This window comes from Mustela putorius, unplaced genomic scaffold (genome assembly GCF_011764305.1).
Source record: "Mustela putorius furo isolate JIRA1106 unplaced genomic scaffold, ASM1176430v1.1 tig00003845_pilon_pilon_pilon, whole genome shotgun sequence".
Taxonomy (NCBI): domain Eukaryota; kingdom Metazoa; phylum Chordata; class Mammalia; order Carnivora; family Mustelidae; genus Mustela; species Mustela putorius.
The window spans coordinates 43,592,946-43,608,016 of record NW_025421998.1 but is presented as its reverse complement, the minus strand read 5'-3'; the positions used below and the strand labels follow the sequence as shown (position 1 = coordinate 43,608,016).

The 15,071-nt window shown below is 36.7% G+C and overlaps 1 protein-coding gene across 10 annotated transcripts in view; it reads right to left on the bottom strand.

Moving 5' to 3' along the window:
- Positions 1 to 14,567, bottom strand: part of PHF14 (PHD finger protein 14) — a 209,710-nt gene extending 195,143 nt beyond the window's left edge. For 3 of the 10 annotated variants that reach the window (XR_006601336.1, XM_004743435.3, XM_045062739.1), the window contains exons 1-3: positions 13,998 to 14,554; positions 13,382 to 13,492; positions 3,703 to 4,490 (exon numbers count right to left, since the gene is read on the bottom strand). Coding sequence is in view for 9 of the 10 variants with exons in the window: in XM_004743435.3 (XP_004743492.1) it covers positions 3,703 to 4,490; positions 13,382 to 13,492; position 13,998 (900 nt within the window). In the remaining variant the exon portion in view is untranslated. Of the gene's footprint in view, positions 1 to 3,702; positions 4,491 to 13,381; positions 13,493 to 13,997 lie in introns of all 10 variants that reach the window. The other 7 variants (XM_045062736.1, XM_045062737.1, XM_045062741.1 and 4 more) reach the window with 6 other exon arrangements.
- Between the last annotated feature and the right edge of the window lie 504 nt (positions 14,568 to 15,071).

The following is a 15,071-nucleotide window of genomic DNA, read 5'->3' as shown; positions in this document are numbered from 1 at the left end:
CCATTTCTTCACATCCATTTAACATCTTATAATCCATTTAACACAAAGGAGTCTTTTATGAAAAGAAACCAAAAAACTTCCACCTGAAAATTTCTATTGATATACTCTTCTGTCAAATATTAATCCTCAATCAAAACTCTAGTTTCAAGGTCCTGAAAATGCAAACCATTCTCTGAAAATGCTACACCACCCATCCCCAAAAGATTTACTTCAGAAAACCAAAAAACAATATAACATCAATTAATCTCAAAAGCATCAAGATAAAAGTTTGAAAATGGCATATAACCATACTTCAAGGTGATTGTTCAGACCTCACTAAATTCAAAAAATGTCATAATTCTATAGGCCAAGGGAAGTCCCCATATGTAGAAAATGTAGGTTTATCAAATGTTCAATTATAGAACAGAAGTTCTCAAGGTGTGGTCTGTGGGACTCTGCTTCATAGGGGAACTGAATTTTTGTGACAACAAATACACTAACAGAAATGACAAGTTAAGGCTATTTTCATAATAATAGTAAGGTTGTTTTTGCCTTTTTCACTCTCTCTCATAGGTGTATGATGTAGTCTTCCAGAACTAGACAACAGGGAATAGGGTCATCAATCTGACCACTGTGTGCTTCTGTATGTTTTAATCTTTAAAATTCCTGAGTTTTAATTTGAAAGTAACAAAAGCTATACCTACATATATACAATTAGGGTTCTCAGTAATTTTTTTTTTTGAGTGTAAAGTATCCCGAGACAAAAAAGTTTAAAAAATACTGCTCTACAGTATTTTCAAGGCCTATAGCATAGGCATGTTAAGTCCATTAAGAATCAATAAAAGGCCCCCAACTCAAAAAAAAAAATCAAATTCCCTAAAAAACTCTAAAATTATTGAAGTTTCTGTCCAACATCATTTCCCTACAAGAGCACCTGACGTAACAGCCAAGAAAATCTGCTGTTTATAAACTAAATACAATTCAATTACGTATTTCTAAAACCACACTTTCAGCTAGTTCTACTACAAAGCAGTATTTGAAAACATAAAGTAGAGAAAAATAAAATTTCAAATATAATCAAATATATTTGTATTAACTAACAGATAATTGACACTTTGATGCCAAAATATCATTACCTAAAATAACCAGAAAGATTAAGATACAAACAATGGCCATAAGGAACAAGAATTACCTTTAGTTGTCTTTACAAAATCAAGAGCATATAAAGAGGAAATTTAGAAATATAAGAAAAAATAATAATCTTGATTAATTTTTATTAAAATTTGTTAGCTGATTTGAGTGATAAATAGAAGAACCATCAAAAATTACTAGTGTTGGGACCCTGGGTGGCTCAGTTGGTTAAGCAGCTGCCTTCGGCTCAGGTCATGATCCCAGTGTCCTGGGATCGAGTCCCACATTGGGCTCCTTGCTCGGCAGGGAGCCTGCTTCTCCCTCTGCCTTTGCCTGCCATTCTGTCTGCCTGTGCTCGCTCTCTCCCCCTCTCTCTCTCTGATAAATAAATAAAATCTTTAAAAAAAAAAAAATTACTAGTGTTGGGGCGCCTGGGTGGCTGGCTCAGTGGGTTAAAGCCTCTGCCTTCGGCTCAGGTCATGATCCCAAGGTCCTGGGATCAAGCCCCACTTCGGGCTCTCTGCTCAGCAGGGAGCCTGCTTCCCCTTCTCTCTGCCTGCCTCTCTGCCTCTGTCTGTCAAATAAATTAAAAAAAAAAATTACTAGTGTTGGGGAAAAACAGTTACCAAGATTTCAAATAGACTATTATTGAGTTAAATTAACTTCTATCAGTTCTTCTGTATTTTGGCATAGGGTAAAACAAAAGGAAAATTAACAGAAATTAACACAACAGAAATTAGTTTAGCTACTATAAGAATAAAGTTCTTGACAACTTCATCAAGGCACATTTCCAATAAATGCTCTGCAATCACATTCCTTTAGGACTTAATCTAAATATATGAAGTCCCATTATTTACTAAAGTCTCTCCTGGTAGGAAAAAAAAAAAAAAAACCTAGACAGCACATGTGGCCTTCTAATGCATCATAAAGGACAGTCTATAACCTCCTAAGCAACACTACATATTACAGATTATTAATAAATGGATAAGGTATACATTTTACCTGTCAAATTTCTAAACATCTGCAGGTATTCCCCACACCATCACATAAAATCTAACTCTATCTTTATCATTAGCCAGCCTACTTTTGTGAATGTCAGGCTAATAAAAATAAAAGTAATGCTACTGAAGGTAAACTTATTCAGTAGATATAGACTATTAAATACTATAAAATGAACTGGATACAAGCCTACATCAAACACGAACAACTGAATTTTCCATATTTCTAGTTCCCTCAATTGGCACTGGGAATATGGAAATGTTTGTGCTACAGCATTATAAATACTATATTATATTTCAAATGACAACTTCCCATTACTTAAAGATAAGAATTAGGATAGATAGCACTGGAAGCAGACAACATTCTTCATATTAAAGCAGATAACCCAGAAGTTAACCAATGTTTATAATTAAAATATAACATGTTTCATCACTACTGACATATACGCCCCTCATAGCCTGTTACTTACTATTTTGGCAAGAAAAAAATCACCCAGTTTTTAAATAAAACTTACTTAAAATAGGTAATCACTGCTAGGTAAAACTTGTAAAGTAGAAAAAATGTAAAAGAATAAAGAATAGAAGGAAAATCTTTCTACTAGTTTAACCTTTTTCAATGATATGAGAAAACAAAAAATAAGTGCTTGCTAAAGAACTGAATTTTTGTGACAACAAATACACTAACAGAAATGACAAACTTAATTATTATAGTTCTACATGTTGATGTAACAGGTACATCTACATGTAAGATGACAACTCAATCTTGCTTTTGAAGAAAAACATACACATAAACACACAGACAAAGAGACACAAATGTGTTTGACTGAAGAATCTTGAATGTTGCATCTTGGGCCCAAAGGATAAACCTAACTTTCGGTAGTAGAACTTCAAGTGGAAGAACTGAATCATTACTGTAGTTTTAAGACAGAAATGTTTGTTTTATGATACGAGTGTTTGGTTTTTTTCTTTTTCATTTCTTTGTAGAGAGAACTTATTCACTAAATATATGCAAACATATAGTTCTTATTTACTCCCATACATCTAAAGCAAAGACTTGGTAACTATTCAGATGATGAGTGCTATGACTGGTAAAGGAATTAACCTTAAAATGAATCACTAAAAGTCTGAGGCAATCATTAAGCTGTTTGTTGTCCTGTTCTAAAATATTCTAGGAGTCTAAATTTTCATGTGGATAGGACATAGCTAAGTTGAAATAAAGGTGACCTTTGTTTTCATACTCCAGTCAGCACCATTCAGCAGTCCTATGAAGAATGGAGTGAGAGGACAGGAAAGGGAAAGGAAAACTACCATATCCCTAGTTTATGGATATAAAAATATTTCTCTAACTATAAAGACTGTGAGCTCCTTGAGGCCGGTGATTGTGAGCTCCTCGAGGACGGTGACAAACAGTAGATACTCAATAAAGGCTGGTTGACCAAATGAATAAATGTTACAGTTAGGGTGCTCATTCACTCCCACAGCTGTCTATCAATAGGATTTCAAGGAAGCTACTTAATGTAACGAGTAGAATGGTTTAGAGAAGAATTCCCTTTTCCCCAGACAGACAGAGATCATAAAAATTGGGTTGATCTACCTCATTACTCTTGCTTTGAGATAGTGTCAGGCTATCATTGGTCAGTTCCTCATCATCAGCACTGTTTCTGCTAAGAACTTTACTCTTCTTCTTCTTGCAACCCCCTTCACTGGCAGGGCTGCTATGATCTTCATCATTGCCTTCATCATTCTCATCCTCGTCACTCACACTTCCCTCATCTTCATCATCTTCATTGTCTCCATCACTTCCTTCTTTCTGAGATGCAGATCTCCCCTTTCTCTTTACTACAGTAGGTCGCCAATCATTGTCATCTTCGCTGTCATAGTCATCCATATCATTCAGCTCTTCCATGGAAACAAAATCCAAAAGTGGTCGATTTCGACGAAGGTTCCACTTTTTTGGCTCACTGACTTGCTCCTCTGTAGTGGTTGCTGCAGTGGGGACTGAAGGAGATGTGTTAACAGCAGGACTTGTGGCTGGTGCAGTGGCAGCAGCAGAAGCAGCCACATTATCAGATACTGTTGCTTTTTCTTTATCCTCTCTCTCCTTCTCTTTCTCCTTTTCTTTCTCCTTCTCTTTTTCCTTCTCTTTCTCCTTTTTCTTTCTAGGTCTTTCTCCATTTTCTTCTTCCTCCTTCTTTTCCATTTTAATTAACTGTTTTTCTGATGACAGTATTTCTTCCTCTGCAGAATTTTTAAGTTGTTCCTCTTTTACTTTAATATCTTCATTCAGTTCTTCTTCTAAAATATTTTCTTCAGAATCACTACAGGAACCTTCTCCACTGTCCTTTGAAGGATCTTCACTTCCATTACCACTCCCTTCAGAATCTGTTGAAAATATGAGAAAAAAAAACCACACATATGTATATACATACACACACACACACACAACGCTGACACAAATGAAACCACCAAAATTTGTGAGTAACTTGCAAAACAATATAAACAAATTTAAGTCAAAGAATGATAGACATTCCCAACCTGATTAAATAATAAATCAATGAAGTTGGTATAATGGTTCTAATTCAATATAGCACTAATGAAGATGAATATATGTAACTCTAAATTAAAATGTTTTTTAAAAAGGAACACTATTTTGTGTTATATAGCTCATGCTATACGTGGTACCCTAGAAGCATTTTTTTTTCCTACAGGTAAAGGTGCTTCTTTTTAAACTGGGCACTTGATTTTAACTTAATGATATAATACAGACCAAATTCTTCTTCTCTTCCATCTTCATCTCATAAACTGTAAGAACTTACAAGCGTTGAGTCACATTGAGAACAAGAAAAACCTGGCCCAAAAAACTTGGGTCTCATTTATTTTATTCCTTACCCAGCAAAAATGAACACAGCTATTTATGACAGGCAACACCCCTAACATACTAATCAATTTTAGGAGTATCAAGTACACAGGTGAAAGGAGACAATAGCATGGCATAGTAAATGGAAGTTCCAACAGCAGTTATCAATTTTCCTGCTGATTAGTATACTACTCATACCAATAAGAGCCACTTAAACTTTAAAAAAGCCCCCTAGAATGAAAGAAATGAGTAATTTTTTAAAAAAACAAATCCATCTTGAAAGAAGCAACCATGGTAGTCATTAAAAAGATTGGCTTAGACTATTAAAGAGTTCATTCAGGACTACAAGCTTTCTAGCAAGTTTCTTCCATCCCTGCCTAGGGCAGCCCAGGCCATCTTGGCCTAACACTACTCAATAAATAACCTCCTAATCCTCTTTATACCTAATTGAATAAATAAAAATCTAAAATTTGAAATAACGAGAAGAAAAAAAAAGGAAGGGAAGCTGAAAGAAGTAAGAAACAAGTGGTCATTTTCAGGTCATGGCCAACAACTATAGTAAAATCTTTAAGGTGATACATTCTTTGAGCCTATAACTAAGAAAAGGATAATAATAAAATGGTGAAAAAAAGTCTATGCTTCCACACCATTTTAAGTTCTGTTAACTCAACCAGGCTTAGCTATTATAATTAAATGGACATTAAAAGTAAAGAAAGTTAAAAAAAAAAAAAGTGAAGAAAATTATAATTAGGTATCTAAAATATCCTAGAAATCCTTTACAAAAGGCTTAAAAAAAAAATCCTGCAAGTTAAATCAATTAAAAATATAGTAATGTACAATAGATACTGACTGGCCCTACAAAATATTTGTCAATCTCAAGATTAACACACAGGGACCCACAGCTTATTATAACTGTTGTGAAAAAACACTCATCCTAAACAATCTTACATAGGACACAGGAGCAATATCATTTAGGTCAACAATCCCTTATTTGGAACTTATGGAGTCAGATAGCTTTCAGAATTTTGATTTTTTTTTTTTCCCAGATTTTGGAAGGGTAGCATGGTGTATACACAACGTCTTACACTAAAATCTCCAATGAGTCTATGGCACTATCCTATAATCAAATACATTTCCGCAGTGAAAAGTATAAATATTTACAAATGTGATAAGGAAACATTACAAATAAACTATCATTTCTAGTTAGGTTTTACCAAAAACAAGTTTGTATCAAATTTAGGAAACACCTTTAGATGTGAGCTTCCTGATTTTCAAAGAGTGTAAATCCAGTATCACCCACAACTAGGTAACTTCTTTTCAGTCCAACAGTTATATAAATCATTAAGAAAATTATGATTTTTTTTAATACCACTCATAATTAAACCCAACCTACCAAAAAAAAAACCACCTACTTCTGGAAAAAATAAAAATAATAATGATTTCTAGATTTTTTTTAGATAAGAATCTAATAAATAATAAGCAGAGTTGACCAAATACTTCTAAGGCAAAAAGAGTCTCTGTGCATAGTGACTAAAGAAAACTGGAACATCTTGCAAATGATGCCATAATTAAGAGAGATGGCCATAATTAAGAGAGATACTCCTTAAAGTACCTAAAAAAGGGCGCCTGGGTGGCTCAGTTGGTTAAGTATCTGCCTTCAGTCCAGGTCATGATCCCTGGGTCCTGGGATAGAGCCCCACATCAGGCTCTCCCCTCAGCAGGGAGTCTGTTTCTCCTTCTGCCTCTCACTCTGTTCATGCTCTCTCCTTCTCTCTCTCTCAAATAAATAAATAAAATCTTTTAAAAAATTAAAATAAATAATAAATTAAAATAAATAAAATCTTAAAAAAATTAAAAGTACCTAAAAATTACTAATAAAAACTTAGTAGATATAAAAGTTAGGTTAACTGGGGCACAAATGTAGGTACCTAATCAAAACTGAGACAAATCCAACTTTGTTATTACTTGGTAAAGTTTGCAAAATGTTAAGAATTTTTATGATTTTTGTCTTGGTGGTTGTTGCCAATGCCAATCATTTCTAAATGCATGGGGGTGGGGGCGACTGGGTGGCTCAGTCAGTTAAGCAACTGACTGGTGGTTTAGGCTCAGGTCCTGATATCATGGGTCATGGGGTTAAGACCCATGTGGGGCTCTGCACTCAGTGGGGAACCTGCTCAAGATTCTCTCTCACTCTCCCCCGCCCCTGACTCACACGCAAGTGTTCTCACACTCCCTCAAAGAAAATAAACAAATCTTTAAAAAAAAAAAAAAAAAAAGTATGGCAAAATTGGTACTCCTTGATTGTTTTTGTTTTGTAATCACCTCAATAGAAATAAATTTGAAAAGAAAAAAGATTTAAATGTTTTATATCTATTAACATATTATTAGATAAATCTGAAATCTTCCCACAAATCCAAATCCTAATAGCTTACCAAACCCTTCATTCTCCAAATATAATATATTATCCATACTCCAACTGCAGGCATCAGAAATATATCAAATTTTATGGCTTTGATTTCTGAAAAATAACTTCTTCATCTGATTAGTCATCACTTCTTTTTGATACATATGCACTTGAGGGATGGAGATAAACAATATTTAGTTACAAGCATAGCTTGACAAAAACGACGATGAAAAAATCAGTCTTTGGCTGTCTATAATTCTATTCTTATAGGCTGCAAATAAAAATGTCTTATTATTACAAATTCAAACAATGACTGTGTCAAGTTCCAAATCCATCACTCTTATATCTTTTTTTTTTTTTCAAGTTAATAGACTAGAGAAATAAGTCAGATACTTCAAATAAGTCAGTTGCTTCTTAGCATTAGAAGAGAAGTAATTCTGGGATGACTGGGTGGCTCAGCTGGTTAAGCAACTACCTTTGGCTCACCTCATGATCTCGGCGTCCTGAGATTGAGTCCAGCAGCAGGCTCCCTGCTCACCAAGGAGTCTGCTTCTCCCTCTCCCTTCTTCCCCTTCCCCCTGCTTGTGTTTGCAAGCTCTCGATCTCTCTCTAATAAATAAAATCTTAAAAAAAAAAAAAAAAAAGTAAGGCCACCTGGGTGGCTCTGTCATTGGTCATCTGCCTTTGGCTCAGTTCATGATCCCAGCATCCTGGAATGAAGCCCCACATCAGGCTCCCTACTTGGTGGGAAGCCTGCTTCTCCATCCCCCATTTCCCCTGCTTGTATTCGCTCTCTCGCTGTCTTTCTCTCTGTCAAATAAATAAATAAAATCTTAAAAAAAAAAAAAAAGTAATTCTAACTCTACAATAAAAATCGTTCCTTAAAAAAAAAAAAATCTTTAAGGGACGCCTGGGTGGCTCAGTTGGTTAAGCAGCTGCCTTCGGCTCAGGTCATGATCCCAGCGTCCTGTGATCCAGTCCCACATCGGGCTCCTTGCTCCGCAGGGAGCCTGCTTCTCCCTCTGCCTCTGCCTTCCACTCTGTCTGCCTGTGCTCGCTCTCACTCTCTCTCTCTGACAAATAAATAAATAAAATCTTTAAAAAATAAAAATCTTTAAAATTGAAATAGTTAAATAAAAGGTACCTTTCTCAAATATACAATATATAAAAATCTCTCTAAGTAATAGCTATTTCAACTAATAGAAGTTAAAAAATTTTTTACAGATACACAATTAAAAGAACAATCTTCAAGAATTCCTTTACAATATTCAATGCTTAAGTTCTCCCCATGATAAATATTAAACAACAAAATTATATTTAATTCAGTTTTATTTTAGCTTTGCAACATAAAGAATGACCTTTGTTCATTAACCTTAATTAACTATTTTGTTCCCTAATCTACTGTAATAGTAATTAGTGTTTATAAATATACAGAATATGTAATAGACAGATTACCAGTCTACTGGTCATTCAGTTATCACCTTGGGGCTATTTTTTACTAATCCTGTATTTTCTCTTTTTAAAAAAGCCAATCAGGGGTGCGTGGATGGCTCAGCAGGTTAAAGCCTCTGCCTTCGGCCCAGGTCATGATCCCAGGGTCCTGGGATTGAGCCCCGCATCGGGCCCTCTGCTCAGTGCAGAGCCTGCTTCTCTCTCTCTCTCTCTGCCTGCCTCGCTGCCTACTTGAGTTCTCTGTCAAATAAATAAATAAAATCTTTAAAAAAAAAAAATAAAAATAAAAAAGCCAATCAATCAACACAACTCATCCTCTACTCATTATCTCTAGTTCCAGCTGTGTCATTTATCATTTTCTGAATAAATCTGGACCAGTGGCTCTCAAGTAAGAACAATTTGGAATACTGTCTCAAAAAGAACATTGGCAATGTTTAGACAATGAATGATTGCCATGAAGGTGGGGGTGGGGGCAGGAAGGGACGATGCTACTGGCAGTTAGTAAGTAGAAAACAGATGCTGCTAAACATTCTACAGTAAACAGGAAAAGCCTCTTACAAAGAATTATACAACAACAAATGCCAACACTGCCGAGATTGGGAAACCCTGGTCTAGCAATTAAAGGCCTTAATTTGACCTTATTATACTTGCCCAGGTGCATCTCTTATTCTTTTACTCAATCCTGATTCCCAAATATAAATGATATTTTCCAGCCTCCACACTTCTAACACTTAATAGTTTCCCTCATCTATACTGCCTCTCTCTCAGTTCCTAGTTCAACTCTTATCTCCTCAGTGAATTGTTCTAGATAAATCTAGTCTACAGTAGTCCTATCTCCTTGACTTGAACGACAAAAAGGAATCAATCATGCTTTGTGTTATCTGTTATTTTACTTACTTAGTTATTCTAATATTATCACATTTCTTTGTGAATTCACCATAATATTCAGCAAAATGCTCCTAAACAAAACTACACATCATCAATGATCATTATCTTGATCCACTTAGCCAAAATTAGATTAAGTACAAAATGCCACCAAAGCAAAGTCTCAGCCAGACTCTTCCAGCTAATTTTCTGGCAATTTGGCCTAATTAAATTAACTACGGATCAAGATCTAAAGTTAATCACCTTACTCCAGCAAGCAGGTTAGAGGGGATACAACACTGCTATTTTGTCTTAGTTAACAAAAGTTATATATGCACTCATCTTCAAAGACATTCCACTTATATATCTACCTTTTATATCTGTGTGTGTGTGTGTGTATTCCACTTATATATATCAGATAACTAGGTAATTTATCTTAACCCCAATTACAGGACCAAGTCTCAAATATAACCACTTTAACTAGCCTGAATGATGAAACTGCCAATAATCTGAAATTTGTAATTTCATATGGTCCAACATTTCCATATATTGTTCTTCTGGTGACTATCACCATAATTCTAATGTGATTATACTCTGCCCTCAATCAGAACTGAGAAATTGAGGGGCACCTGGGTGGCTTAGTTGGTTAAGTCTCTGTCCTCAGCTCAGGTCATGATCCCATGATCTGGGATTAAGCCCCACCAGCTCCATGCTCAGCAAGGAGCTTGCTTCTCTTTCTCCCTCTGCCCCTCTCCCTGCTTGTTCTCACTCTCTCAAATGAATAAATAAAAATCTTAAAAAAGAAAAAAAAAAGAGGGGCACCTGGGTGGGTCAGTGGGTTAAGCCTCTGCCTTTAGCTCAGATCATGATCCTGGGGTCCTGGGATCAAGCCCCACATCAAGCTCTTTGCTCAGCGGGGAGCCTGCTTCTCCACCTCCCTCTGCCTGCCTCTCTGCCTACTTGTGATCTCTGTCCGTCAAATAAATAATTAAAAAAAAAGAAAAATCTAACTAATTTCACATTAAAGATGAAATGAGAGATGATCTATTTTCAGTCTGTACTCTTCTAAAGTCAGAGGCTTATACTTATTAACCATCAATAATCAATCACTTGACAATCTTATCGGCAGGTCATTTTTTGAGCAATATTTACGTTTTCCTATTTTATTATCCGAGAAACACATGAATAATATTATGTTTATCTGCAAGGTGCTGAATATAATATTTCAGAATTGTCTATATTCTTAATGCCGAACAGAAATAGGAAATTTTATAGTCAGAATTTCTGATTTCAAAAAGGAAAAGAAATTGATGCACAGAATCCTGTTAACAAAAATTAAGGCCAATCAATCTAATCATTTTAACGTTAAGCTCTAAGGGAGTCAGTAGTTCATTCAACAAGTCATTTCTACACATTGTTTTGGAAAGAAGCTTTGGACAGATAGATGATTGGCTACTAATTCTCCACCTCCAGTTTAATCTATTCCTATGTAAGGGCTGGGATTCCACAATTCTTACATGACTGAAAACCAGTGATAAGTCTAATATTTTATTTCCTGTAAGAGTCCAACTACCTCAGGCTAAAGAACGGATTCAAACAAGAAACATTGGTAATCTATAGTAAGCCACCATGTTAGTTATGGGGGACACCGATGCACCTTAACCTAGAATGGAAAATAGGATTCAATTTCTACTATTAACTATTTTAAACAAAATAATTTACTACTATAATCTCCTTTGCAGTAACATAATGAGAACTACACAGTAACCAAGGAAGTAAATTACAAATAGAGCAGACTAGATATGATAACAAGAGGGAATAGAAAGTACTTTTTTAGCACTATAAAAAGATATTTTAAAAAATTGTCAGACTAACAAAACTCATCCTCCCACTTTTCACACATAATTGATAATTCCCATCAACTCTGATTAAGATTTAACAAGGTCAGGAATCTTCACTTAGCTTGAAACCAAAAGTTATCTTGAAAAACAGTTTGTATCATTAGATTGTTTTAACCTTTGTAAGGAAACAGGATACCTGTGCATAACTATAATTCAATAAACAAAAAGAAAAAAATCTACAAAGTCAGGATTTATTGTCACAGAAACAATTATGGAATACCTAAAGATTAAGCTTTGGAGTTTTTTCATAATGGTATTCAAGTAAGTCATAACCTCTGAAACCCAATAACTATTGTCACAGTTAACAAGCTCTACCGAAACTACATTCTAACCAAAAATATCATCTACCAAGATTCTCAACAAGAGAACTTAAAGAATTTTGGCTCCTCTCCCTTCCCTTTCTTTCCTTCTTTGGAAGTACCAAACATCAGTGAATTGACTAAGCTGGAGAGAAATTGGCTAAGAAGCAAAGGTTAAAAACCAATTAATCAAGATAAACTTAACTTTTGATTGTTGGGAGTGACCTCAATTAGCCACAATATCCAAGTAGTTTCAGTTTAAGATTACATCTAATTATTTTTAGGATCTAAGGAGCAAAAAGACTTAAATTTTGGCATCAAAGGCATGGATTACATCCATTATGGCCTAAGTGACCTCAAGCAAGTTCTTTAAACTCAAGTCCCCTGTTATCTGTAAAATAATATCTCCTTCACTATGCTATTATAAAAGTTAAATGAGATTACAATAATAAAAAGTTCTCAGTAAATCAACATGCAAATTCTACTTGTTGGTGCTATTTAGAGTAATAATGGAAACATAACACAACCTAATTTCATCTTACCATCCCCAGCAGAAGAAAGGAAGGAAGGAAGAAATAAAGAAAGAAAGAGCGAGCAACGGAAAGGAGAGAGAGATGACTAAGCACAGAAAACTCTCTGGGAGAATACTTTAAAATTATTAAAGGGATGAAACTGAAAAGTCTTTAATTTCTTACTTTACTTAAACTTCCATCAGAAGGGGCAAAATTATAAGTAATTTTTATTGTGCATGTATGTATTAGTATTTCTCACATAAAATATTTAAACAATTTATATGCATTTCTCAGATTCTCACGATTAAAACTCTACACATATATCTATACATGTGAAGTACAATAAACAGAAGATACCATGGAAAACCGTATTTTTCTGTTTTCCAATCTCGTACAATGTGAACATAGGGCCTTTTTTAAAAAGTTTGTTTTTAAAATCACAAAACATAATGAGTAAGCACATATCTTTGTACTTAGGAGATTTTTGAAGAGCCCAATCCACAAGGTCCAACACCTACCACAAAGCACAACTTTTTACTCTGGTCAACTTTATTCTGATAAGGGAGCGAAAAGACAAAAAGCAAAACTCCCCTCATAGGGTGCCAAGTGATCTGAATAGAGAAGAACCCTGCTTATGGGCTGTTCATGGCTCACATTACTCTCAGGATATTATCTGACTTTCGGATACTTCTATATTTTTTTCCTCTATCCATAAAATAAGCATAAATTATTTTTGCGTAAAGAACAGAGAAAATTCCGCTATCTATAAGTTCTTTTCTATCTGTTAGTATCTGAGCATCAATATAAACAGAAGCAATGATAGGGATCTAGTGAAAGGATCTTAGGGAAATGTGAGAAAATAAATGAAGTTTATGTGCTTTAACTTTAAATTGGCATTTTAATCAAAACCGATTTTTTAAGAGGGTCTGAAAATAAGCCCAACTTTCAGAAAGCTGGGAAAAGGGAAGAAAATGAAACATTTACCTGAGGCATCTCCAACTTTAAAATCACTGTCATCTGAACTATCATAATCGAGAGCTTCTAGCAGAGAAGCTGCCAAAGGCTTCACCTGCCTCCTCTTGGAGCTGCGATCCACTGTTAAGAGAAAAACATTACACCGTCATTAATAATCACGCCAAGCACAGAAGACAGCGGTGATGCTAAGGGAAGATACAGATGACCTCGAGCAGGGAATCTTTGTCTACTTCAGTTCTCAGCAAAAAAAGTGTCGGAAGCTTGCTTGGGGTGGGCACACGGTCTGGGGAGGGCGGGCCAGCAGCACAGGCTCTAGGCTGGGGAGAAGCCAAGGGGTACCCCGGCCAGCCAAAATCAAAGCTGACCCCCGTAACAACATCCTCTTATTTTTCAGCGACTCGCTCAAAATCCCTCACTTAGACACGGAGACAGTCAGCAGAAAGAAAACGCGAAGCCCAGGTAGTGAAAAAAGCCTTGTTCATTCCCGCAGATGTGGAAGGGAAGCGCCCACGAAAGGTCCAGCTTCCAGCGGAAACCTGCCGCCCCCACCCTGCGCCCACCGGCCCTGACTTCTAGAAGGGCTGAAATGCACCTTTCTCCCGGCAGAGGCCTCTGACACACTTACTAAGGAATCCGTGAGGTGGTCGTTTGGAGGAGACCTAGGGAGAGGCTGCGAGAGCCTAGGCAGCGCTGAGGTCTGGACTGATACCGCGGGAACAAATCCGAAAGATGCTACTTAAAATCGGCGGCAGCGCCGCCGACCGGACCCGGGCGCCTCAAGAGCAGCCCCTCCCGCCCCCCACCCCGCCCCCTAGTCCTCGCCGAACCGGCCCCGGCTGCTCGCGCCCCTTCCCACGGCGCTCCCCTGCCGGAGGCTCCCTTAGGCCCCGGCAGCTCTGGGGGAGTTAATTTCCTCCGTTAAAACTGTTAGAAAAAAATAAAAGAAAGAAAAACTTTATTAGCCTGCACCAGAAGAAACAAAAGACCCAGAAATGAATTTGCACAGTCCGAGGTCGATTGCCTGAGACAATAGAGAAAGCAACGACCCGGATACAGCTCGGAAGAGAAGGAAGTGAAAACCCAAGGCAAAGCGCGGCCCTAAGAGCAGCAAGAGGCTTGAGCGCGTGCGCCGGACTTGCAGCGGCTCTCCGTCTCTCCTGTTGGAGGAGCCGAACAGATCCGAGTGACAACCGATTGGGAGCCGAGCGGAGCCGAGTAGTGACGAGCAGGAGCAGAGGGCCCTCCCGGACCCGGAGCGGCTCTTCCCACAAATCACTGAGGCTCCACCCCCGCCCCCCCCCCGCCCAAATCTGTGGGACGCCAACGTTTGTTACTGGTGTTGGTTTCTTAAGGAGTTGCTCAGAGTACATTTTACAGAAAGAGCCGTTTCTAGCTTAAGTTACTAGCACAAACATTAGTAATACCAACAGCAACATTCTACCTGCTGCCTCTATAAATTGCAACCCTTTAAATATTTTGGAACGTCGAATATTTTATTTCCTGAAAGAGGGAAAGGTGAGAATCGCATTAGACTTCGCTAATTTGAAAATAAAACTGCGACGAGAGGGGGGAAAACCATTAATTTAGTTATATTAATTAACTGTTATTACAACGAGTGTATTGCGGACAGTCATTTTCACATTAAAAAAAGTATTTAATTTTACTGAAAATACATCTAGGGGGAAAAAATCCATTTCAC